This window comes from Oryx dammah, unplaced genomic scaffold (assembly GCF_014754425.2).
Source record: "Oryx dammah isolate SB20612 unplaced genomic scaffold, SCBI_Odam_1.1 HiC_scaffold_2, whole genome shotgun sequence".
Taxonomy (NCBI): Eukaryota; Metazoa; Chordata; class Mammalia; order Artiodactyla; family Bovidae; genus Oryx; species Oryx dammah.
In genome coordinates, this window is record NW_024070186.1 from 158802788 (window position 1) to 158827817 (window position 25030).

The 25030-nt window shown below is 60.6% G+C and overlaps 3 protein-coding genes across 18 annotated transcripts in view; 2 read left to right on the forward strand and 1 right to left on the reverse strand.

Annotated features, from left to right (window-relative positions):
- SLC9A3R2 (SLC9A3 regulator 2) overlaps window positions 1-2255 on the forward strand; it is an 11018-nt gene extending 8763 nt beyond the window's left edge. For 2 of the 3 annotated variants that reach the window (XM_040254088.1, XM_040254100.1), the window contains 4 exons: window positions 350-503; window positions 581-624; window positions 985-1047; window positions 1280-2255. In XM_040254088.1, coding sequence (XP_040110022.1) covers window positions 350-503; window positions 581-624; window positions 985-1047; window positions 1280-1438 — 420 coding nt within the window. In that variant the 3' untranslated portion in view covers window positions 1439-2255. The remainder of the gene's footprint in view (window positions 1-349; window positions 504-580; window positions 625-984; window positions 1048-1279) is intronic. The other variant, XM_040254093.1, reaches the window with a different exon arrangement.
- A 621-nt stretch (window positions 2256-2876) lies between these two features.
- NTHL1 (nth like DNA glycosylase 1) lies at window positions 2877-8853 on the reverse strand. 6 transcript variants are annotated; one of them, XM_040254151.1, is made up of 6 exons: window positions 8765-8853; window positions 6977-7215; window positions 6293-6466; window positions 5272-5431; window positions 3185-3290; window positions 2877-3097 (listed from the first exon to the last, which is right to left on the reverse strand). In XM_040254151.1, the coding sequence occupies exons 2-6, from the start codon at window positions 7049-7051 to the stop codon at window positions 2974-2976; spliced, it is 639 nt and encodes a 212-aa protein (XP_040110085.1). In that variant the 5' UTR covers window positions 7052-7215; window positions 8765-8853; the 3' UTR covers window positions 2877-2973. The 6 variants fall into 6 exon arrangements, with proteins under 6 accessions (XP_040110085.1, XP_040110083.1, XP_040110082.1 ...); XM_040254149.1 differs by lacking the exon at window positions 8765-8853 and adding an exon at window positions 8236-8371 and having other exon boundaries at window positions 6293-6463; XM_040254148.1 differs by lacking the exon at window positions 8765-8853 and adding an exon at window positions 8236-8370.
- The window catches only part of TSC2 (TSC complex subunit 2), a 30975-nt gene continuing 14463 nt past the window's right edge, over window positions 8519-25030 (forward strand). For 7 of the 9 annotated variants that reach the window (XM_040254127.1, XM_040254123.1, XM_040254120.1 and 4 more), the window contains exons 1-17: window positions 8917-9321; window positions 10602-10688; window positions 12427-12537; window positions 13247-13391; window positions 14370-14487; window positions 14871-14919; window positions 15337-15462; window positions 15784-15857; window positions 16863-16989; window positions 17698-17841; window positions 18625-18762; window positions 19267-19370; window positions 19746-19827; window positions 20845-21000; window positions 21452-21568; window positions 24018-24140; window positions 24788-24894. In XM_040254127.1, the coding sequence (XP_040110061.1) occupies window positions 9184-9321; window positions 10602-10688; window positions 12427-12537; window positions 13247-13391; window positions 14370-14487; window positions 14871-14919; window positions 15337-15462; window positions 15784-15857; window positions 16863-16989; window positions 17698-17841; window positions 18625-18762; window positions 19267-19370; window positions 19746-19827; window positions 20845-21000; window positions 21452-21568; window positions 24018-24140; window positions 24788-24894 (1946 nt within the window). In that variant the 5' untranslated portion in view covers window positions 8917-9183. Of the gene's footprint in view, window positions 8604-8916; window positions 9322-10601; window positions 10689-12426; window positions 12538-13246; window positions 13392-14369; window positions 14488-14870; window positions 14920-15336; window positions 15463-15783; window positions 15858-16862; window positions 16990-17697; window positions 17842-18624; window positions 18763-19266; window positions 19371-19745; window positions 19828-20844; window positions 21001-21451; window positions 21569-24017; window positions 24141-24787; window positions 24895-25030 lie in introns of those variants that run through there. The other 2 variants (XM_040254115.1, XM_040254145.1) reach the window with 1 other exon arrangement.

The following is a 25030-nucleotide window of genomic DNA, read 5'->3' on the forward strand; positions in this document are numbered from 1 at the left end:
GTGTCTGTGCGCCTGTATGTGTCTGTGTGTATCTGTGTGTGTGTCTGTACCTGCATGCCTATAGGTATGTCCGTATGTGTATGCACGCGCCTGTGCACCTGTATGTGTCTGCGTGTATCTGTTTGCACCTGTGTGCCTGTAGGTGTGTCCGTGTGTATCTATCCACGTCTGTGTGTCTGGGCCCCAGGTCCTCTGCAGGAGGAAGATTCCGGGAACCTGAGCTGGTGCTCCTCTTGCTGCTGCGGCTGGTGACGGCACTGATGAATATTTGATGCCACACCTGTCTGGGTGGCTTGGGGGGCTGGTGGGGACCAGTCCCCAGGCAGCACTGACCCTGTGCTGGTGGCAGGTGAATGGGCAGAATGTGGAGGGGCTACGCCATGCGGAGGTGGTGGCCAGCATCAAGGCACGGGAGGACGAGGCCCAGCTGCTGGTGGTGGACCCCGAGACGGATGAACACTTCAAGCGGCTGCGGGTCACACCCACCGAGGAGCATGTGGAAGGTGAGCGGCTGCTTTGGGGCCCAGGGCTGGGGTGAAGCATTGGGGGCCGAGTGGTCAGTTACATACTGTCCCCACAGGTCCACTGCCATCGCCGGTCACCAACGGGACCAGCTCGGCCCAGGTGAGAGGGTGGGAGCAGACAGGGTGGGCTCGGGGACCTCAGGGGCACCTCTGGGAGCCCCTCCTGAGACCTCAGTCCTGGTGTCATGTGGTCGTGACACTGAGCCCGGCCCTGTCACTCCCAGCTTAAAGGCCCCTTGGGTCCTGTCCGGGCCCAGCCGCATCCCACCCCACAGGGCACTCAGGCACCTCCAGGTTGCAGTAGAGGCTCAGTGCCACTGCCAGATGCAGGAGTAAATGCAGCTCTGGTGTGTGCACGTGTGTGCACACACGTGTCCACACACGTGTGTCCATGTGTGCACGTGTGTGTGCAGTCTCCTGGGTGAGCCCCTGAAGCCACGCCTCACCCTTGGTTTCCCAGCTCAATGGTGGCTCCGTGTGCTCGTCCCGAAGTGACCTGCCCGGCTTAGACAAGGACACTGAGGTAGTGGTGCCCCTCCACCTCCAGTGCTGCTGCTCACGTGCTGGGGGGCCTGAGGCCTTGGGGGTGGGCATCTGCGGAGCTGTCAGCCTGAGCCGTGAGGCCGCCGCCTCTAGGAAGCCCTCCTGGGCCTGCTGCCAGGTGGCCTCTGGCGCAAGCTCCCTGGGAAGGGCCACCTGCCTGGGGGCTGGGGTCCAAGGCTCACTGGCCACCTGCCCACCGTGTCCACCCGTAGGATGGCAGCACATGGAAGCGAGACCCTTTTCAGGAGAGTGGCCTTCACCTGAGCCCCACAGCAGCTGAGGCCAAGGAGAAGGCGAGAGCCACCAGGGTCAACAAGCGGGCACCACAGATGGACTGGAACCGGAAGCGCGAGATCTTCAGCAACTTCTGAGCCCCGTGCCTGCTCCCCGCTGGCTCTTCCCCACGGGCCTGGGCCTTGCCCTTCGGACTGCCCAGAGCTCCCCACGCCCCGGTGGACTGGAGGGGGTATCCTTCCCCCCTAAGCTGGGGTGGTCCCACCATCATCCGCGGGGTGTTAGGGGAGTGTGGCCACAAGATGGGCAGAGGGAGCCCCTGAGATGTGAGAGACCCAGAGAGACAGTGAGGGGCAGGGGGAGAAAGGGGGGGCAAGGGCCAGGGGGTAGGGGCGGTGGTGACCTGCGGGCTGGCCGCCGTGCTGACTGCCTGGGCTTGCTGACTTACAGGAATTTGTGTTTTTGCTTTTTTTTTTCCAGAAAGATCTCTAGCTCCACATATGTTTCCACTTAATAGCAGAGCCCTGCCCCCACCCCCTCAGGACGTGCTCTCTAAATACTTGCAATAAAACAAACCTTTCTCTGCACACCATTCCCCCCCAACCCCCTCAGCAGCAGCCATCCCAAGTGGGAGTCCCAGGGACAGGGCTGGGGGCTCACAGGCTTCAGGGCAGGGGCTGTGAGAGCTGCTCTCTGCCCTGTCCTGGGGTGGGCGGTCTGAGGATGGAGGCCCCGTGCCCCTGAGGAGGGCACCTCTGGACAGGCCCCTCGTGCCTGCAGGGAAGCCCCCAGGAAGGATCCCAGGCTCCGGGCTTGGCCCCTGCCGGGAGCCTCCCCGGAGGAACCCCGATCTGCCTTCCCTCTGCCCAGATCCTGACCCGCCGACCGACATCGCTGTCTGCCCTACAAGCCATAGCGCATGCGCGCCTTCAGAATAAACAGGCCTTCCTTGGACCCTGGCTGTCTGTCCTTCCTGAGCCTGCGTGTTGGGGGCTGGGGGGCTGTGGTCCAGGCAGGGAGGCGGCAGCCCGCAACGGCCCAAGACCCAGCTGAGACACACAGCCCCCTTTCTAAGCCTCCGCTCCCCAGATCCATCTGCCTGGCCCCTCCCAGCACACTGGTGACCCCTGTGCCTCGGAGCCCTGCCCTCCTGTTCCCAGACTGGGCCCTGGCCCCCTGCAGGAGCATGCAGGTCAGGCCTCTGCCCTGTGTTGGCCTGCCTGGGCTTGCTGGCATCCTAGGATGAGGCCAGGTGGCTGTGTAAATACTGGGGGCGGGGCCTCGAGGCGGGAGCCAGGCTCTTGGGGCACAAGTTCAGGAGGAGGCGTGTTCCCAGGTCCCCAGCCAGCTGCTGAGGGAAGCAGCCGGTGTCCCCTGCGGGCTTCCAGACAGCTGGCTGCAGCTGGCTCCCACGACCCCCACCCCAGCACGCAGCCCAGATCATCACGTCCCCATCCCAGCCTCCCAGGCTGCCCTGTTCCAGACACATGTGAGCATGGGTGTGCACACAGCTCACGCGTGTGCTTTCCAGCCTGCCCCCACCCCCACCCCGGTACAACTCAGCCAGACCCTAACTGCAAACAACCCCCAAGCTTTATTATAAACAGGCTACGGCTCCCCAGCAAAGGCACAGACAGTGGCCAGAGTGGCGCCGGGCAGAGGCCCCAGGCCCTCAGAGTCCCTGTGCAGCTGGGCACAGGGCCCGGTTGAGGCAGGCCTGGCAGCGTGGGTGGACGGGCAGGCAAGTCTGTTGGCCGAAGCCCACCAGCAGGCCGTTGATTTCACTCCACAGTTCCCTGTGGGGGTGGGAGTCATCAGTGTGGAGGGAAGGAGGGAGCCCACTGGAGGGAGCCCACTCTACCCCATCCTGGGGGTGGGCACACCTGGGCAGCCACTCCTCCAGAGCTCTTCGGGTTTCCTCTGGGGACCTGGTTGCCTTCTTGGTCCACCTGAGTCGGTTGGCGATTCTGTGCACATGTGTGTCCACTGCTGCTTGGAAATGGGGCAGGGTGGACACTCGGCAGGCTCACTGGGCAAGACTGCCCATCCCTGCCCATGGCTCCCAACGTGGGTGGGTGAGGGGTCCCCGTGGCCCCTCCCCTGACCCCCCCACAGCTTCTGAGGAGGGCCCAGAACTGCAAGGCCTGACAGAGGGTTGCCTGGGCCTGTGGCTGGGCAGGGGCTGAAGCCAGACCCAGAGGTCTTGGCCTTTTACACAGGGTGCAGGCAGCAGTGCCTCCTGGCACTGGCCGTGGTGCCAGGCTGGATGGCAGCAGCTCGGCCCGCAGAGACAGCACCTGCCACTGCACCGTCAGCGATGGAGCTGCGAGCGTGGCCAGGACAGCTGCAGCTGCCGTCCACCTGGCCGCAGCCCCTGCTCCCCTGACCGGCCACCTGGGGGCTCGGCTGGAGCACCTGCTCGGTGGGGCCCCCTACCCTCACCAGATGCGATCCCTGCCTCCTCCCCGCGTTGTGTCTGCCCAAGAGAAAGCGAGGAAGTGTGTTCCTGCAGCAGCTCACTTCTCTGCTGCTAGCTGCCTGGAAAAAGACTCAGCCCTCCCCCAAAAGCTGTGATGGGCATCCCTGGGGCTCAGAGAGAGCAGGTGAATGGAGAAGTCACACCCTGGTGTCACCAAGGCTCAGCTTTTTTCTCTGTAACACGGAAGTGGCCGCTCCCTTAAGTTACCCAGGGCTGCACCAAGCTGAGCCCCCTGGGGGGCTGGTCCAAGAGGGCTCTGCACCTCTGGGCCACTAATGGGAGCAAATGCTTCCCCCACTTAGTGGCCCAGTTCAGAGCAGCCAAGTGCCTCACCCAGGGTCACCCAGCTGGGAGGGTGCCCCGTCCCCGCCAGGGTCACCCTGCAGCTGGCCGGGTCCACAGACAACCACGAAGCACACAGTTCTCACACTCCACCAGTCCAGCTGAGGGCGGGCCCTTCCCCACAGACCCGCCCGCCCGCTCCTGGACACGGGCAGCTGAGGACAGCCGCCAGGAGAAGCTCGAGTGTCTGCTGAGTGGCTGCCAGCCGAGGGAGCCCAGTGGGGGTGGGGGCTCTGCCCTGGCCGGGCTCCTGCACGTCAGGGCTTCTGAGCGCCTGCCTGGGGGGGCGGGGGTGTGTGTGGAGGCAGGGCCCTCTTCCTCCCATGGGCAGTGCCGGGAAGGGGTCCCCAGCCCAGGGGCAGGCTGCACCAGCCACGGGAGCCCTGGGGCATTCCCGACCGCCTCTCCTGGCTCCTCTGCACAAGCCCCTGAGAAGTGCCAGGGTGGGGGCACACAACGGGTCACGGGTCAAGGCCTGGTTCCCAGGCTGACTGGGCCTGTGCCGTGAGGCCTCAGAAGCCCCAACCCACTGGGCAAAGATCTGAGGAGGCCGGCCCACCCTGACAGATGCCAGGGTCTCTCTCCACTTGGAGCTCCTCCAGGGCCAGGATGCGCCACAAGGACCCAGGAGAGGATTCCAGGAAGGGCTGCCCCCACCCCCTGGGGTTTCATCTCCCAGAGCTCCGTGCTCTGGCCTCTCCCCGGCCCCGTGGCTCTGCAGATGCTGTTCCTTCTGCCCGGACCGCACTTCCTCCTCTTGGCCTGGCCAGCCCACCTCGCCACTCAGCTCTTGGATGATTCGTCACCTCCTTAGGAAGTCCTCCAGACGCCCCAGACCAGGCTGGCTCCAGCGGCGCCCTGCATGCCCCGTCAGCGTTTCTACCCTTGAGTGAGGAGCTGTCTGATGTCTCTCTCGCTCACGCGGCACAGTCCCGAGTCGGCCGTGGGCCTCTCCCAGGGCTCAGCCCACCACACGTGCTTGGCAAACAGGAGCTCCTCCCATCAGTACCCGTCTCTGGGTGGGGCAGCCTCGCTCCTGACCCTTTGGGCTGAGTTGTGAATGAGACCTGAGCTGGGGATGTGGGGAACCTCGACAGCAGCCAGCAAGCCTGGAGCTGGCCAATCCCACCTCACTTGCGCTCCACTCACCAATGCCTGACACAGTGCCCCAGGCCACCGCCATGGCCAAGTGCGCCATCTTGGGCCCGACACCGGGCAGCGCCACCAGCTCTGCCACGGAGGCTGGGATGTCCCCACCGTAACGCTGCTGCAGGATTGCAGTGGTCTGTTTGATGTACTTCACCTTGCTCTGAAAGATTGCTGGGGGTGAGCCCTGGAGGTCAGGGGTATTACCTGATGGGAGAACAAGGCGCAGAGAAGACCCCCAGGTGCCCAGAGCTACCCATCACGGGTCCAGGACACAGTCAGAGGCACCTGCTTGCCAAGGGCAGCAGGAAGACCAAGGGAGGCCCAGCACAGGCCTATCTCCCACCTGCTTCGGCCCCAGGACAAGTGGGTGGGGTCTGGTTTGAGTCCCCCTGCTCCATCACTCTCCAAGGGAGACCAAGCAGGCTAAGAAGGGCCGGCCATATCAGCAGCTGGGCTCATCAGCAGCTGGGCTCAACAGCACCTGGGCCTTCAGGAAGGAAGGCTGGAGACTGGGGTTCCCCCACTGCCGCCAGGCCAGCAGGACAGTTCCTATCCTGGGCCTGAGTGGACAGGGCTATTTAAAACCCATCTGACAAACTACAGCCCAAGCCAGTGCCAAGGGGAAACAGCCCCGCCCACCTGCCACCCTGCACTCCCAGCTGCTGCTCCCGAGGGGAGGGGCCGTGCACTCCAGGGAGGCTCCAAGTCAACAAAGGGCTAAGTGGGTGGGCAGCCTTAGCGAGGAAGGGAAGGGCCAGGAGGCTGGGCGGGGAGGGGGAGGAAGGAAGGGGTGGGCTGCAAACAGGAAAGGCCAAGGAGCTCTGGGGTCTGGACTGAGGCCCCACCGCCCAGCCCACTGTGGGCTGGTCAGAGAGGCAAGGGCAGGATGGGGCTCCAGGGGAAACTCAGCCAGGGATGCCTGCTCCAGCGACTGCCCCCACCCCCCGCAGCTGCTCAGCTTCCTTGACACCTTTTGCAAGCCAGTGGCGCCCCCAGGCCTGCTGGCCACAGGCTGGCTCACCCTCCAGAAGCCCACGGGATAGATGAGCGTGCCCAGCGTGCTGTCGTCCGTTTGCAGGATGCTGTCCACCGTCAGGCCCCGGGCCCGTAGCCGCTGCATGGCGCCGGCTGTCACCTGGTCCTTGGTCTGGCTGGAGAGCATCAGGGACAGCAGCACCTGGTACCTCTGCACCTGCTTGCACAGGGACAGCCACCAGGGTGGTGGCGGGTCCTGAGTGCTCACCGTGGGCCAGGCCCCAGCCAAGCCCTTTACTCATCTCCACGTGTCACCCCGGGCCCGGCCAAGGAGGCGTGTGTGGTGTCTGGCTTAGGTCTGTTTTTCCACTTAGGAAGAAAATAACTGCACCTGCTTTGTAAGATCACTGTGAGGCTTACAGAACCGCACCTGGCACGACGCCAGTGCTCAGCACTGCTCGGTTACGCTTGTTATTGTTATCACTTCGCAAAGGATGCTGTGGTTCACTTCACAGACAAGCAAACTGAGGCCCAAGTCACAAGGTAGCAGACTTGGGATTGGAATCAGGTTGGTCTTAGGACTAGGCTCTGGGCCAGTGAGTATAAGGAACTCCCTCTCTGAGCTAATGTTACTCAACACCCCTAATGTGCCAGCTGTCCCTGCTAGAGACCTGAGAGGAAGCGAGTGTCTTGTTCAGAAGAGGTCACCAGCAGATGGGTCCCTGTCTACCTTTGGGGATGCGCTGGGGTCAAAGCAGTGCTCAGCCCCCAGCTGGTCCACGGGCGCGTCCTTCCCACTCCTCATGGTCCGGATGTTGTCCAGCTGCCGCCGCCAGTCCTGAGGCTGCCAGGATGGTGCCTGGAGACGCTCGGCCCCCTCGCCTTCTTCACCTTCTGAGGCCTCGTAGGCCACACTCAGTCTTCGTGCCTTCCGCCGACGCTTCACGGGGCTGTAGCTTTTCCTTCCTTCTGCAAAAAGTGCCACTAGGTGTGGGCGCTGCCCTACCTGCTATCTCATCCCATATCGTTTGTTCAACAATCACCCAACAAACACCTACTATAGCCGGGGGTGCTCTGGCCTCTACGGCACATGTTCCGGGCCAGGTCAGCCTTCCTTATGGCGCTGCCCCTCTGGCTAAGCCCACTGCCGCACATGAGGACGCTACTGACGGCTTCCACCAGGGCATCCCCCGCTCTAGTCTCGACGCTGTCAGAGACAGCTTTCTAAAAATCTGGATTAAGTCGTGTGACTTCCTGTTGGAAACCTTTCATTGGTTTTCCTCTTTACTCGTGAAGAACTCCAAACTGCCCTGGCATCAAAGCTCCTGCACAATGTGCCTGTCCCCCCGCCATGCTGCTTGCCCAGTGTGTCATCCTGTCTGTCTGGGCTTACCCCTGGGGGCTTTGGGTGTCTGTGGGAATCCTCCTCTGGCCAATCCTGCAGACATCCAGGCAGGACAAGGGGCAGGGGCCCTGTCATCCTCACTTATCGCTGAGTTCCAAAGCAAGACCTCAATAAGGAAACACGTAGGTTCCCTAATACAGACGTAAATGGTAAGAAAAGTCACACCGTTTCCCATTTTCTCTCAGAGGAACCAACCCTTTAGCAGGAGGAGAAAATATCTGGCTGGGACCTCTGAGTGGGAAGCAGTTCTCAGGACAGGGCCAGTGCGCCTCACAGTCAGCCTGGCGCAAGTGGCGTACCCTAGGGCATGCTAGTGGGCCTGGGAGGACTTTCTTGAACAGGATGTAGGCGGAGGAGGTGGGAATGTACGAACTCAGCCCGTCTGCTGGGAACCGAGCTCAACCGGGAACTCACGGCCCGCCCCGCTGTCCCCCGAGGTGCAGCCCAGGAGCTTGCTCGAGGCTGCTGGGTACCAGCCCTCGCGGCGCGGAGCCCTCACGTGCGACCTGGACCCCAGCCTCCAGTCCCTTGCAGGTTCCGTTCCCCGCCTCTCCTCCTGTGCCCCACCTCGGGCGCGGCGCTACCTGCAGCCGCCTCTCCACTCCGGAGCGGCGCGGCCTTCTCCCCACCCGGCCTCAGACTGGCCCCAGTCCCTTGGCTCCTGGCGCGGGTCACCACCATCCTCACTCCAACCGCGTTCATGGCGGATTTCTGCGGACTACACCTCCCGGCTGCCCCTGCGCCACACCCACGTGACCAGACCCTCGCCCGGCCTTCCGGCCAGAGAGCGGCCCAGGACTACGTCTCCCAGCAAGCGCTGCGGCGGCCCTCGGCGCCCTCCCACGGCCGGAAGTGCGGGTCGCGCTTCCGGCGGCGGCCTGGGGCCGGGGGTGTGCTGGGTTCTCCGCCCCGGGACAGCCCGGCGCGCGGCGGGCGGGGCGAGGGGCGAGTGGTGAGTGGTTGGCGGCGTCCGGGCCGCTGGCGCCGGCTCGGCCTGCGGGGTGGCCAGCCCCGACTGGGCGGCGGGGGACGCTTGCCCCTCCAGGCCTGCTCCGCGCTGAGGCGGCGGAGGCGGACCCCGCGGTGTCGCGCCCGGCCCTCGGGAGCACCCACCTCAGGCTGACCCTGGAGTTCCAGGCATTCCTTGGCTTTAAGTCCAGGACGGGTGCGGGGGCGTGGTCCCTGCTCCTGGCGTCCCCCCGACAGTCCTCCCCGACACGGGGCAAAGAGAGACGTCAGACGTCGGGGCTCCCTGGACCCCGCCGCGGCCGCCCCCGGGGCCCCTTCCTCACCGCACGCACTGAGTCAGGAGGCGCGGGCGGACGGCCGGGCCCTTCACGGGTTTATTTCTGGCCGAGACCGTCTGGCTGTGGTGGAGGTCTCCCGGGGGCTGTGGGAGGAAGAAAGGTCGCCCACCGGGAATCTAGGGTTCGCGGGCGGCCGGCGGTCCGCTGCGGGGAGGGCGAGCGGCTCCCTGAGGTCTCTGCCTGATTCTCTGCACAGAGGAGTCCTCTGGTGCGTCCTTGCCCAGTATGGCTAAGCCAGCAAGCAAAGATTCAGGCTTGAAGGAGAAGTTCAAGATTCTGTTGGGACTGGGGACTCCACGGCCAAACCCCAGGTCTGCAGAGGGCAAACAGACTGAGTTTATCATCACTGCGGAAATCCTGAGAGTGAGTGAGCTGCCTGGGTCTTCTCTGCTGAATGGGAGGTGCAGGGAAGGCTGAGTTTGACCTGTCACCCCGTTCTGTGGGACTGCTGTCCCCAGCACCATGGTGGTGATGGTTTTCCTCTAGAGATTCAGGAAGTCAAGATCTTGGGGACTTGGTCCAGCACACTGGAGTTAGTATTCAGATGTTGATGTTAAGAAAATCTATTTCACTAGATGTGACCAGAACACCATGGTCTCCTCAGGTGATTAGGATTATGTCCAGGTGATAATTTGAGAGTTCCTGGGAGAAGTAAGTCTTCACTCGTGTGTGTGTTGGAATCTCCCAGCATGTGCCTACTCAGTGCTTTGCCCATAAATAATGTTGAATTTTTGCGCTTTTTAAGTTTCCTGTCCAGAAACATGGAGGAGGCAGTGGCACCCCACTCCAGTATTCTTGCCTGGAAAATCCCTTGGATGGAGGAGCCTGGTGGGCTGCAGTCCATGGGATCCCTAAGAGACACGACTGAGCGACTTCACTTTCACTTTTCACTTTCATGCATTGGAGAAGGAAATGGCAACCCATTCCAGTGTTCTTGCCTGGAGAATCCCAGGGATGAGGGAGCTTGGTGGGCTGCTGTCTCTGGGGTTGCACAGAGTCGGACACGACTGAAGCAACTTAGCAGCAGCAGCAGTCCAGAAACAACCAAAACGCTCATCAGTTGGTGAAGGTGTCAGCAAAATGTGATAGATACATCCATAGGACGGAGAGACTGCCAAAAAAAAAAGGAAGGAAGCACTGATGACATGCAAAAGCATGGATGAACTTTGAAAACATTCTAAGTGAAAGAAACCAATCACAAAGGCTCATGTTAATGTATGATTCCATATATATGAAGTGTCTTGAATAAGCAAACCCATAGAAACAAAGTAGATTAGCCTTTGCCAGGGCTTGGGGTGGGTGAGGAGGGGTTGGGGAGTGAAACTTCCTTTTGAGGTGATGAAAATGTTCTGGAATTAGTGGGCCTGGTTGCAAGTACTGAATATACTAAAAGCTGAATTATACAGTTTAAAGTCATTACAATGGTGAGTTTTATATGTGCGTTTTTTTAAGTGAAAAAAAGGGTAGCTATGAAAAAAAGTTCTCGCTCCCTTAAGGTGGGAGTGGTCAACGGATGATTCCTGGTTTCAAGAGGTCTGCTGTAGGTTTCCAGTGTTGGTAAGACAGGGCAGTTCTTAGAGTACCCTGTGATACGCAGGTAAGGAGACCTTTTGCCTGAGCCCTTTCCTTCTTTATCTCTCCAGGAGCTGAGTGTTGAATGTGGCCTCAATAATCGCATCCGTGTGATAGGGCAGATCTGTGAGGTTGCCAGAACGAAGAAATTTGAAGAGGTAGGTGTGTCTTGGGTGGGTGACTGGACAGATCCATGTGAGCTGCGCTAGAGCCTGATTTGGCTTTTCTAGGAGCAGGGCTGATAGCTGACTTCACTAAGGAACTGTTGCACACCGTTTGAGAAATTTAGTCTTGTCTTAGTGATGGGGAGAGCTTCCCTGGTGGCTCAGCTGGTAAAAAATTCCCCTGCCATGCAGGACACCTGGGTTTGATCTCTGGGTTGGGAAGATTTGCCAGAAAAGGGAACGGCTACCCACTCCAGTATTCTGGCCTGGAGAATTCCATGGACTGTATAGTCCATGGGGTCGCAAAGAGTTGGACACGACTGAGAGACTTCTTTCACTTAGTGCTAGGGAAGCTTCTGGAAATGTCCTGAGCACAACTTGGAGAGGCCAGTTACGTGTGGAGATGCAGAGCAAGGGGTTAGGCTCTTTTAGCAAATCTGGGAGAGGTTTTGAGGTGGCTTGCAGAAACGCACGCTCACTGTCCTCTCACATTACAAACTTGCAGGAAAGAACAATAGGGGAATGTCTGTTTTGTTCAGCAGAGAGTGTACCTTGATGTAGAACAAGTCCAGGCACGCCGGACTCTGTATTTTGGGGAGAGGCGTTTGGGTGGTATTAAGCAGCCTCGCAGATGTAGGCATGTTTATTTCTGACAGATGCTTCCAGGCTCTTTCCCATGTCTTGTAGACAGGGGGATGCTGCCGTTAGAGTTCCTCAAGGGCTGTACCCTCACCTTGCCGCCCCACTTTTGTGCGAGTGACACAGGACTAGATGTGGGTCTCATACCTGGTGGGTTCAGATCTGCTTGGGGGAGAGTGACCCCTGTCCTCTGCAGATCATCTGACATGTGCAGGCTGCACTTCACCAGGGATAAATGTGAGGATGGGCATCCGAGTTCTCGGAGCTGCTGTGAGTGCAGAAAGGGGAGCCATGGCTGGGGTGCCGTCTAGTGAATGCCGCGGCTTGGCCTCAGAGGCCCGGGTAGTCTGGGGGCTCAGGTTGCATCGGGAGGAGTACAGGGAGTGGGAGAGAGGAGGGGAGGTTCCAGGGTGTCTGGAGTCGGTTGGAGTGTTGGTCAGACTGCATCTAAAAGACATTTTAGCCCCCCTCTTAAGAGGAGTGAGCGCAGGAAAGGGTGAGTGGTCTGCAAACCTTGGCTGAAGGGAGAGGAAGGTGATGTGAGAGGCTGATTCGAAGAGCTCTGGGGAAAGGGCTCAGTTCCCTCGTGGGCTGGGTGGACTAAAAGGCAGATTCCAGAACCTGCACAGAGCACTTAGCAGAGGCAGAGTCGGGGTAGGGTGCTAAGTAGCCCGAAGCTGGCTTGTTCACACAAGGGGGAGCCAGAGTGCAGGGCCCCTGGGTCAGGCTGCAGGCCCAGGGGCTTGCTCTGGCACTGCTGGTTCAGAGCGTCTTCTGGTGACTTTGCCCAGAGAGGCTGAGCAAGCTCTGGGAACTCCCTGCTAATTTCTGGGGGCCTCCAGGACAGCCCTCCTGGCCCACCTGCCCTCCTCCCTTAAAGGACCAGCTAGGGTTGAAGGAGCTTGGAGCCGTTCCTCTGGTCAGGCTCATGCTCGCTGCGGGCTGTGACGTATATACGAGGGCTTTAGAGAAGCGAGTTTAAGTCAGAAGAGCATGTTGTTCTGCTCTGTCTTTTGCCCATGAGACTGTCCCCTGAGACTGACCCCTGAGCTGAGGGGCCAGCATGACAATAGCCATCCCCTCTGCCGGGCAGCACGCGGTGGAAGCACTCTGGAAGGCTGTCTCGGACCTGCTGCAGCCAGAGCGGCCACCCGAGGCCCGGCATGCGGTGCTGGCTCTGCTGAAGGCCATTGTGCAGGGGCAGGTAAGGGTTGCCGCGTGCTAAGCACGCCGGACTTTTGTCTGGTGGTGGCACCCCGCACAGGTCGGCTGGTGCCCAGGACCCTGCAGCTGCACTGCTTGTGTGGGCATGTGGTGTCACCCTCTCCTATCTCTGTGACCCGCACAAGCCACTGCCACCTCTGCTGTCCAGTGAGAGGCTTGTCCCTCCTTTTTCTCTGGGGTGTAAGCGAGGCAGTCGGTGCCGCGTGCGGAGTGGTACTGGCCCGACTGTGCTGTTGCTGTCTTGCTTTCACTGACCTCCCGACCCTGCTCACTGGGGTCCAGCCCTGCTGGAACACCCAGGCCATTCCTGCCTGGGAGGTTCCCTCTCCTCCGGGCTGGTTTCCTCCACGCCTTCACAGCCCCCTGTCCCGAGAAGCCCCACCTCAGCTTGGCTAGGCCACTGTTGTCATCCCGTGAGCACCTCTCGAGGGTGGGGCTGAATCGGCCCCTGCTGAGAGCCCGCCCCCGTGTCCAGACCTGGGCGCCTGGTAGGTGCTCCACACACAGGTCAGCTGATGGCCAGCATGCCTGATCCCTTCCCTAGCTGGTCCCTCACAGCCACTTCCTAGGGGAAGGAGACAGAGCCCCAGGGCTGGGAGTCGTGGGGCCCAAAGCACTTCTAGGGCTTCTCACAGCTGCCCGGGAAAGCCAGGGGATCCTGACTGCTGACCCCATTGTTTTGTCTTCAGGGGGACCGCCTGGGCGTTCTCAGGGCCCTCTTCTTCAAGGTCATCAAGGATTACCCCTCTAATGAAGACCTCCACGAGAGACTGGAAGTTTTCAAGGCCCTCACAGACAATGGGAGACACATCACCTACTTGGAAGAAGAGCTGGGTGGGTGCCATGTTGGGTGTGAGGTTTCTCTGGCTTTGGTGATCAGATTTAATCTAGGGTACCCAAGGTCCAGAGGGAGAGCTGCAGTTCACAAGGGCGGCCTGAAGAGGGCGCTGCAGCACCCAGGTCTGCTTACCTGTGTGCAGCCTGCTTCAGCTGCCCAGAGCTCCTGGGGAGCTTGTTAAAAACGCAAGAGTTCTGGGCTTCGCTCCAGACCTGCTGGCTCTGAACCCCTGGAGACTAGGGCCTGGACATGTCTTTTGGGCAGGCAGGAGGTGGTCTGAGTTTTATTGTTGGAGAGCGTGGTGTCAACCCAGGCCTAAGGCTCGGTCTTGCCCAGAGTGTCCTGAGGTTTCAGGGCCTGGGCCACCTTGCCTGTCTTCCTCTTTCCCCTTCGTGCCAGTCTGGCCTCCTAGTCCTTCCCTTAGCTGACCGTCCTCCCAGTTGTCCTTACGGTGTGAGTTTCCATGATCTTTAGAGTTCAGGTCACTGCTGTTGGGGGAGAGAGGGGCAGAGGAAGAAGTGAATGTGACTTGATCCTTCCTGTTCTGTCACTTAGTAAAAGGGCCTCAGCTGTCAGCCTCCTGCTGCGCAGGTGCTGGCGCTGTGGCAGTGGTCAGGTCTTCTGTCCAGGTTTCTTTGGCTAGGAACTGAGCCTTGCTTGTGTCTCTTGTGGGGGAGGCCCTCCTAGACTCTTATCCCCTGTTTGCACCCCCAGCATCAAGGGTCAGGGCTGTGAGCATCAGATGCACAAAGGCTGCCCCTCCCCCAGCCCAGACCCTTCACGCGCCTGGGTGCTGGTGAGTTCCTGTGACTCACTGGCCTGCTGGGGCTCCAGCTCAGCCTCCATCAGCATCCTGGTGGCCTGCCTGTCATTCCATGGGGACCATTGATGTGGTTTCCAGCAGTGAATGGGAGGGGGACACAGTTTCCTGGGGAGGGAGTGAGTTTGTATGGATGTTGCTCTCTTCTCCCCAGCGGACTTTGTCCTGCAGTGGATGGACGTTGGCCTGTCCTCCGAATTCCTCCTGGTGCTCGTGAACTTAGTCAAATTCAACAGCTGTTACCTTGATGAATACATCGCATCCATGGTCCAGTAAGAAAGCCTTTCAGTCACCTTGGCCTGATCACAGTCTCGCTGTCTCATGTCCGCAGTTCAGCTCTGCAGGGTGAATAAAGCTGTTGAAACCATTAAATGAGCTATTGGGAATGGCCAGAGCCATTTTCCACATGCTGTTGTGATGTGTGTGATGTCGCTTGGTGACTGGTTCACTGTACTTGTCCTGTTGAGAACACTGCAGCCTGCAGGCAGGGGCGTGGTGTTGGTGCTGCTCCAGCACTGTGCAGTGGCTGCATGGTGGGAGCCCTGAGGGAGGGCAAGCCCCTTTTTAAGTGACTTTGTCAAGGAAGCAGGAAGTAGAGTGGAGCCACCCAGCCTCTGGGCAGTGTCCTTTCAGCTGCATTGTGCTTCTTCCCCAGCATGGTCTGCCTGCTCTGTGTCCAGACCGTGTCCTCCGTGGACATAGAGGTCAGTAACCCGCCTAAGGCCCCCTTCCCCCCAGGGACAGTCCCTTCCACCCTCCTGGGCAGGCCAGGTGGTGTTGTAACTGAGATTCTGGCCCCTGGGGTCAAGCCCTGTGTTGCCACTTACCAGCTGGGTGGCCTCGGGCATGCTGCTTGGCCTCTCTGAGCCTCAGGATTCTCTAAGGAAGGACGGTTGGGTGACATCTGTTCTGGGGTCATGGTTTATGACGAGATGACCCGCTGTGACTAGGATGGAGCAGGGCTTCCCAGACGCACACTGACTCTGAGGGTCCCAGGAGGGCCACTTTGGCAGAGGGAGGGCAATCATCACTGACCAAAGTGTCATCGGTGGGAACCGGTAGAGGTGTGCCATCCCTGCAGGCAGGAGGCAGGCTGGCCTGACCCTCTCTCCGCCCCCCAGGTGTCTCTGCAGGTGCTGGATGCTGTGGTTTGCTACAACTGTCTGCCAGCCGAGAGCCTCCCCCTGTTCATCGTCACCCTCTGCCGCACCATCAACGTCAAGGAGCTCTGTGAACCTTGCTGGAAGGTAGCGTCTCCCCTGCCGTCCCACAGGGCCTTCCCAGGGGAGGTGATGAGTCAGCCTGAGGACAGAACAAGGGCCCTCTGGCATGCAGTGAATGGCCTCTGACTCCCGGAGCGCCCAGACAGTGGCGTGCTGAGGGAAGCCAGCGCACTTTCCCAGTGGCCGAGCGGAGGCCAAGGTTTGGTGGCATTTTGAGGGCAAACTTGGGTACCTGTGTCTGGGAGGAGGTGGTGGAGAGCAGCTGGGCACGGAGGGCTGCAGGGCGTGGCCGTTCAGGCCTGGGGCTCGTGTCTGCCCGTCTGATGGCAACGTGCTCCTTCCCAGCTGATGCGCAACCTCCTGGGCACCCACCTGGGCCACAGCGCCATCTACCACATGTGCCGCATCATGGAGGACAGGCGAGTGTGGGCCGCCTGGGCCCTGGGGGCGAGGGGGTGGGCAGCTTGGGGGCCATGGGGCCCCTGGGGTGGCTCCCCACGTGGGCTCTGGCCCAGCACAGGCTGACGGGAGCCTCCTGGGCTGGTGGGAGGGCTGCTCCATAAGGGAGCCCTGAGCCGGGGTGCATGGCTTCTGCTCCTGTCCTCCTCCTCCTGGTGAAGTCAGGATACTCAGCCTGAGCTCCTGGCCTCCCTCTACATGTGGACCTCCTCCAGCGGGGCCACGTCCCCAGGCCCGTCTCACCTCCCGCAGCTGGACCATCGCAGGGCCCATCACTTCTGCCCTAAGATGGCTCATCGGCCCACTGCCCGGCCCCCACCCCCACCCTCAGCTCTCACCTGCTCACTGCTCTCCTGCATCCACTCTTGGCCTCCCGAGCCCAGTCCTCCAGGCACAGCAACGCAGGTCTGACGGTGTCCTTCTCTGCCCGAAGCCACACTGGCTCCCAGTCCGCTCAGCCTGTGAGCTGCTTCCTCCTCCAACTCGCCTTTCTGCCCCCACCCCGGGCCTTGCGCTACTGTGCGCCTTGCTAGAATGTCCTGCTGCCTGGGTTGAGTTTCTCTGAGTGTCCTCGACATCTCCATGTTGTGCCTGGATTCCCCGATGGCCCAAGCAGGTCTGCTCTCACGTCCCACGGCTCCTCCTCGGCTGTAACCCGAGGGGTCCCCAGCGTTAGCTTACGCGATCATTTGGTTCACACCTGTGTCTCCGAGGCTGTCAGCACCACGAGGCCGAGGGCCTTTGTGTCCTGGCAGCTCACGTAGCCCCTCAGCCAGTCAGCATGATGACTGTTGAGCACGCATGAGAACAGGCCGCATGGCTGTGCTGCCCCGGGCACCCTGTGCAGCCCCTTGCCCTGCTCGGCTCCCACCTCAGAAGCACAGGGACCTCTGGAGAAGCTGCTGGAGCCTGGCAGACGCCAGGCTGCCCTCTGCTCATATCCTGTCTTCCTGGGACGCTTTCAGAGCCTACATGGAGGACGCACCGCTGCTGAGGGGAGCCGTGTTCTTTGTTGGCATGGCTCTCTGGGGTGCCCACCGGCTCTATTCTCTCAAGAACTCCCCAACATCTGTGTTGCCATCGTTTTATGAGGTAACTTAGATTCTGCACCATGGTACGCTGGCGAGGGTTGGGGGGCTCCCCTTAGCTGGGCCAGGCCCATCAGACTGCAGTCTGCTGCAGGGACGGGGCTTTCCATGTAGAAATGAGATGTGGGACCTTTGAAGGGTTCATTCGTAAGCAGATGTTCCAATTTATGAATTTCATCTTGTCAATTAGCATCAAGATTCTCTTGGGGATAGCCGCATGCTTGCTTTTGACAGTTCCCTTGGTCGAGTGGCTGCCTCGCTCTTGTTCTAGAATGAGGCCAGAGATGGTAGTGCATGTCTCCGCAGTGCCTGGTGGAACCTGGAGCACTTTGTTGTGTGTTTTCACGTAGTTGTCACGGCATTCTGGTAGGCTGGGGTGATCACTCTTCTCAGCTTACCAGATGAATGGATGCTTGCACTGTGTCCTGATCAGGGTCGTCCTGGGTGGGGAGGGCATGCTCTCTGTGCATGGCTTGCGATTCATGAGGCGAGTCAGTCCGGGCCCAGAATTTGAAGTGAACAGTCTGGCTCCATCAGACCATTTGGAGCCAGCATAGAACACATACTTCCAGGCTCCTGAGGTGCTGTTTCTGTGGCCCGTGAGACGTGTGGAAGCGAGGGGTCTCAGGCTAGGTTCCGAGGGAGGGCTGCGTGCCGGGGCTTCCTTTGCGAGAGCTAGCAGGAGCTGACCGCCACGTGCCCTGTGTTCCAGGCCATGACCTGTCCGAATGAGGTGGTGTCCTATGAGATTGTTCTCTCCATAACCAGACTCATCAAGAAGTACAGGAGGGATCTCCAGGCCGTGACCTGGGACATCCTGCTGAACATCATCGAGCGCCTGCTCCAGCAGCTCCAGGTGAGGTGGGCAGGAAAGCTGGCACTGGGAGGACTGGGGCTGTGGACTGGTTGGCCAGGAGGGCCCTCCTTCAGAGCCCGCTGCGCTGTGTCGCCTGATGGTTTTCAGGGCTGTCGGCTCGTGGTCCACTGAAGACGGCTGTTTTTCCCAAACATGCTCCGTCAGCTGGAGCAGGACTGTGTCATAGATGAGCAGTGGTTGGGGGTCATGTCAGTCAGGATGGACAGAGTAACCTGCCGGGTTACCTCCACGGCTGCAAGTGGACCCTGAAGACAGTTCCTGCCCGCCGCTTTGGTGGAACTTTGGAGGAAGGCATTGCCTGTAGCGGGAGGGAGGATGTGCTCGAGCAGAAGTTGTGAGGAGAGGCGGCCACACGCACTGCAGGCTCGGGCCTGGGCCACTGGGCAGGCAGCCAGACTTATGGGAGGAAGGACCAGAAGTTAGCAGGGCCTGGGCTCCAGTCCCTCAGGGGTGGGTGCTGACTGTTCGGGCAGTGCTTAATCTTGGAGGGATGGGTTGGAAGACCACACCACAGGGTCCCCAGAAGGTGCAAGAGCCTGGGGGAAGCCCACTGTGCAGGCAGCGCCAGCGTTCCATGGCACCTCCCGTTCGCATTGGGCAGGAGCAGCACAGGGCCTGGCACACCCAGCACGGGGCAGTCATGCCCCCTGCCCGGCTGGAGGGTTGGAGTCTGGACCCAGCTGCCTTGAGCTGAGGACTCCAATGCCGAGTCCTGGCAGGGAGCTGGGCTCCTTCCTGAGTGCCGGCGTCCTCGTGTTGCAGAGCCTGGACAGTCCGGAGCTGAGCGCCATCGTGCACGACCTGCTGAGCACAGTGGAGGAGCTCTGCGACCAGAACGAGTTCCATGGCTCGCAGGAGAGATACTTTGAGCTTGTGGAGAGGTGTGCGGACCAGAGGCCTGTAAGACCACTTCTCTCCTCATCACGGTGGGGCCGGGGTTTAGGTCAGGTGGTTGGTGGGGGTGCTGTGTGGGTCTGGGGGAGGTTCTCCGTGAGTTTGAAGTGAAGGCCCGGGCAGGCTCCTGTTCCCCCGGGGTTTGTGCCCCAGCGCTGATGTCTGCAGGTGCCAGCAGGCTGGAGGTGTGCGGGCCTGGGCGCTCCACACAGCCCGACTCCATCTCTGCTCACCAGCGCAGAGGGAGACGCCTGGCGTTTCCGCACTCGGCGTGTCTGCTCCCCTAGCCGCAGGCTGTCCTGGCCCCAGAGAGGCTAGCCTGATGCAAGGCTTTCATGTGGGTTTTCAGTGAGTCCTCACCGAGGCCAGCAGAGCCTCTATCGTATCGGCTCCCTCCCTGTGTCCTGGAGTGGCCGTTCTCCTGGGCCAGCAGCATGGGGCTGGGTTTATGAGAAAATCTTGGGAAGGGCCGAGTGGCTCCTTAACCCCAGGTCTGTCTTCTCTCGACAGGAGTCGTCCGTCTTAAACTTAATAACCTACAGGGCTCAGTCCATCCATCCAGCGAAGGACGGCTGGATCCACAACCTGCAGCTGCTGATGGAGAGGTTCTTCAGGTGGGCGCGCGACCAGGGCAGTTAGCGCCTTCCTCTCTGGTTCTTTAATGTGACGGTTCTCACTGCGCGGGAGAGGGTTTGTCTTCCAGTAGGACAGACAGACAGTCCCCTGAGGCTGCTGTGTTTGCTCCTCCCGTTGGGTGGTTGTCTGGAAAGAGGCCGTCTCTGAGGGCCAGGTGCTCTGCCTTTCACCCGTTCTGGGTCTGCATGTTGCTGCGCTGGGTCCATGTGGCAAGAATCTGGCCTCAGTCTTGCCTGCCGCCGAGGCGGGTGGATGTGGGGTGCCCAGAGGGAAATCCTCGGACTTCAGGCTGGCACAGGGGGAGGCAGCAGCCGGTGCAGCTGCCCAGTCCCAGCAGTGTGCCCCGCCCCCAGGAACGAGTCACGTAGCGCTGTGCGCATCAAGGTGCTGGACGTCCTGTCCTTCGTGCTGCTCATCAACAGGCAGTTCTATGAGGTGCGTGTCTGGGCTGTCGCGGGGGCCCTGGGGCGGCGGGGGCAGGGTGACCTCTGAGGGCCGTGCAGGGCACTGCTGGCCTCAGAAGCAGCCTGTGGCCCTTGCTGGGGCCCCTCAGTGGCAGGCTTTGTTTCCTCGTTGACCCCTCCCTCCCTCCCTCCCACCAGGCCTGTGGCTGAGAGGCCAGGAGGGCACAGCCTCTGCCTTCAGGAAAACAGACTTGTGTGGGGACATTTTCTTTTCATTTTGTGATCACACTCGCCCTCCAGACTCTGGGTGGGTCACCGGCTGCCAGGCCCTGCCTGTCTCTCTGCCGCGTTGCTTCCCTTTCTGGTCTATCCTTCTCTAGGTTTGGGGCCAGAACCTGCCCTTCTTTCCAGAACAGCCATAGCCCCGCCCACCGGGCTGCCTTCAGGAGAGGTGCTCAGGCGCCGGGTGTGTCCCCTCTTCCAGCACCTTCCTCACGGCGGCCTCACTGCAGCGCCTGCTGCTCCTGGGACCTGTCAGCCCCGCCTGCCCTCTCAGCCTCCCCTTTCTCTGCATCTCTGTCTGCTGGAGTTCACTCTGCAGAGTCCGGCTCAGCACTGCCTCTTTCAGGAAGCCCTCTGGGCTCCCGGGTCCCTCGTGTTGGGGTCGTCTTTTCTTGTTCTCCGCTCCTGTAGTGCCTTGTACCTGCCTCTGTGAAAGCGCCTCCTACAGCCCCATGACAGTGGGTCCATGATATCAGTGCACACGCAGAGGGCCCTCCGCTTGGGGTCCTTCGAATTGTGACACTGAGGGAGCGGAGACGCCGTCCCTGCCGTGTTCACGTCTGAGCCTGCACCTGCGGGCTCTGCCCTCGCTGGGCCACTGTGTACCTGTCATTGTCCTGAGTGGAGGGGCTGTGCCAAGCGCCCTGGTAGAGGCCCTCTGGCTCTTGCACACTGCTGCCGTGGGTCATCCCGAGTTTGGAATGACGTGTTGGTGTGTCTCGGCCATGGCCAGAGGCTCACCTGGTTGCTCCTGTGCTTGCTGCAGGAGGAGCTTATCAACTCAGTGGTCATCTCGCAGCTCTCCCACATCCCTGAGGATAGAGACCACCAGGTCCGGAAGCTGGCCACTCAGCTGCTGGTAGATCTGGCCGAAGGCTGCCACACCCACCACTTCAACAGCCTACTGGACATCGTTGAGAAAGTGAGAGCCGTGCGAACCTGGGGGGCCCAGGCGGCCGCTGGGACCACTTTCAGTGGTGGAGCCCGGCAGGCAGCAGCGTTCCCTAGACCCGCGTCTGTTCTCTGCAGAGTGACTGCCTGAGTCTCCCTGAGACCGGTTCCCTCCCGGGGTTGGGAGGCCTGGCCGGGCCTGCTGCTGCCCTGCTGCCTGGGGTCCTGGGACGTGTCTCTGTGGCTTTAGGAAGGGCTGGCTGGGGCGGGCTTGGGTCCATTGCTCTTCTGTACAACCAGCACCCTTTTGTTTTAGTTTTAAAACGCATTGCAGTTTCTGATCTGTGCCTTGGCGGGGTGGATGGCGCCTTTCCTTCTGAGAAATAGAGGCGAAAGTAGTCGCTGGTAGAGAACTTCGGAGGTGACGGTTGCTGCCTGAGTGAGCCCAGAGCTGGGGTTTAGCGGAGGTCTTCTCTCTGCAGGTGATCGCCCGCTCCCTCTCTCCGCCCCCTGAGCTGGAGGAGAGGGATGTGGCCGCGCACTCAGCCTCCTTGGAGGATGTGAAGACCGCGGTCCTGGGGCTCCTGGTCATCCTTCAGGTGGGCTCTGCCCCGAGGGTGCAGCTCCCTGGGGACCTGTATGCTCCCGGGGGTGGTCCTGCCTCCTTGGTGCCGTGGGGCCAGGTCAGAGTCCTCATGGCGGGGTGGACGAGGCCCCGCGTCAGTGCAGAACTGCCTTAGCTGTCCCCGCGGCTAGGGAGGCGGGGAGGGCTGCCGTCTGTCTGGCCCCCCGGTTGTGTGGCTTTCTTTAAAGTAGCTTTATCGAGAGGTAATGCGTGTACCACACAGCTCATCCGTTAGAGTGTGTGGTTCAGTGGTTTTTGTTACGTTCATAGAGTTGTGCACTGTCGTTACAGACATTCACCCCAAAACAGCTCCACACCCACTAGCGGTCCCTCCTCATTCTCCCCGCAGCACCCCAGCCCTTAGCAGTCACTGACGCGCTTGCCTTCTCCGTGAATTCGCTCACCCTGGGCGTTGCATAGGCAGGAGTCACACAGTGTGTGGCCTGTTCTGTCTGGCGTGTTTCACGGAGCGTGACGCCTTTCATGTTTCTCCCGTGTCAGGGCGTGTGTCAGTACTTTGTCCTTTGTCCTGCTGAGTAATGGTCATTGTGTGGGTATCCGTTCATCAGTTGGTGGTCACTCGGGTCATTTCCACTTTTGGCTACAGTGAACACTCATACGAATTTTTCTATGGACCCATGTTTCATTTCTCTTGGGTATCCGCCTAGGAGTGGACTTGCTGAGGCAGCCAGTAAGTCTGGGCAGTCAGTCATCAGAGAAGCTGCCAGGCTGCTTTCTTTAGGGGCCACTCTCGTTTGCATTCCAAGCAGCAGTGGATGAGGGCTCTGTCTTTGCCACTCCCTCACGCACACTCCTGATTTTCTGTTTGTTTTTGATTGTCACCGTTCTCATGGGTAGGAGGTGAAGTCTCATTGTGGTTTTGATGTGCGTTTTCCTAGTGACTAATGACGTTGAGCATCTTTCCACATGCTGCTTGGTCATGTGTGTGTCTTCTTTGGGGAAATGTCTGTTCAGGCCCTTCGCCCATTGTTAAGCTGGGTGGTCTTTCTTGAGCTGTCGGGGTCTTCACACCCTCTGGGTACGGGCCCTTCATCCAGTAGCCCACTTGTGCACGTCCTCTGCCCCTGGCTCTTGCCGTGTCGCACCTGCTCTCCAGGTGGTGGCTGTCCTCGTGTGCTTCAGGTGTCCCTGGGGTTGCTGGTGCTGTGGCTGGCCCTTCATGTCCCAGCAGGGCAGTGATAGGTGCCTCTGCTGGCCACCACCCTCCGTTGCTGACGGGCAAGGCACCGCGGTGCTACTTAAGGTCATCTGCCAGGATCTGTATTGTGTAAAATGAAATGTTTGAGTCAGTTGGTTCATCAACTACTTTGTAAAACATTGATGGTAGGACAGTCCCCGTAAAGTTTACCCCTGGTGGAGTTTTATTACCTGGTGGAAGTTTAAAATGTATTTGATACAAATACTGAACAGCACCTCCTGAGCATCTTGTCGGCAGGAGCCTTATGCTCCCTGTGTCCTGATTTGAGGGGTCATGGGGAGCCCTGTGGTCTGGATGGACCAGAACCCTACTGCAGGGAAGGAGGGAGAGATGGTCTTGCTCTCACTTGGAAATCCAGCCTGGAGACCTGGGGCCGTCAAGCGTGCGTGCGTGCGTGCATGTGCGTGTGTGTCTGTGTGTCCGTGTGTGTGTCCGTGTCCATGTCCGTGTCTGTGTGTGTGTGTGTCCGTGTGTGTCTATGTCTTTGTGTCCGTGTATATCTGTGTGTGTATTTGTCTGTGTGTGTGTATCTGTGTGTGTGTGTGTGTGTGTGTGTGTGTGTGGCTGTACAGTGATATATGTTTTAAGTCTCCTCCAAGACTTAGAGTACCACAGAGGGGACCGCAGCTCCCCCCGTAACCCCTGACCCCTTCCCCCAAACCAGGCTGCTGGCAGCCCTGAGTACCATCTGCCTGCCCACCCCCTCAGGTCTCGCCTCTTAGGGAGGTTTCCTTGACCTTGTGGAGGGGGTGGGGACGACCGACGCACTGCGAGGGGACAGCGCCCTTCATGGGCCGCACAGGGCACACACACCTCCTGCCGTGCAGGGTAACCCCCACCCCCAGGTCCTCCCGCTTCATCTCGTGGTGTTGAGAAGGTGCTGTCAGCGCACGTGGGTCCTGCCGAATGTGGCTGTGCCGTCGGGCAGTTACCCTGATTTCTTACCTGATTCCCTTTGACAACACAGACACGTGACTGTCTCTGATGTTTCACCTTCACCAAGGCGGGGGCATGAGGGGCAGTACCTGTGGAAGGAAGCCCCTGAGTGGCGTTGGTGGCTCGCAGGGTTTTTCCGTTTTAAAGGGCGGTAGATGTGGCCAGTTATCTCAGTGCCTGCCGGGCTGCTCCCCCGGACACCACGGTGCTGGCTCCCTGGCTGCATCTCAGCCTCCTGCCCTCGCTGTGACTGGCACTCTCTCTGCAGACCAAGCTGTATGCCCTGCCCGCCAGCCATGCCACACGCGTGTATGAGACACTGGTCAGCCACATTCATCTCCACTACAAGCACGGCTACGCCCTGCCCATTGCCAGCAGCATCCGTCTGCAGGTATGTGCCCGGGGCGCCCTGCAGCTGCAGCCGGCTCGGCGAGTACAGTGCCCGCTGGCTCGAGGGGTGGCGGGGCCCCTGGGGGTCTGCAGCAGACTGCCCCTCCTTTGCACCAGCTGAGGCTGCTGCTTCCTTGGCCTGTGGTCTGCGTGCCTCTCTGTCACAGGGGGTTCTGAGACGGGGGCGGAGAGCGGGAATTGCCCTGACTTCCAGAGGGGCCTGATGCCGCAGAGCCTGGTGCTGGAGGGCAGGGTGGGGCACCCTGGCTCGAGCTTCTGCCTGGGGAGCTGGCGGCAGGGTGAGCAGAGGTCGCTGGGATGGGAGCCCTGTCCCTCATGGAGCGTCCACCTGAGGAGACGGCCCTCTCTGTTTGGGGGGCGAGGGTGTCCTGAGCAGAGCTCTGCTGTCAGTACCCTGGGCCATACGTTGCTGCCTGGCCAGATGCCAGGCATCCGCTCCCTGCCCCACTGCCCCGGGTGAGAGATAGGTGTTGCCCAGCTCTTGTGGGGATCACCGGCCCCATGGGGAGGCCACGGGTGCTGTGACATTGGGGCGGGTTTGCCGTTGGGGTGGGCTCCCCTCCGAGAGTCTGCGTGGCTGGGTGGCCGTGTCCTGCTCTGTTGGACCGTGCCGCCCGCTCTCCGCAGGCCTTCGACTTCCTGCTGCAGCTGCGGGCCGACTCACTGCACCGCCTGGGCCTGCCCAGCAAAGACGGGCTCGTGAGGTTCAGCCCCTACTGCGTCTGTGACTACCTGTACGTCCAGGGCCCGGGGCGGGGTGGCGGCTGGCTCTGGGGCAGGGGACGGCTCAAGAGGGCTTGGCGGGCAGCCCCGGTTGCAGTTCGGGGCCTGCGTCCATCCTTAGCCTGCTGGAGAGGGAGCTCTGGCCTC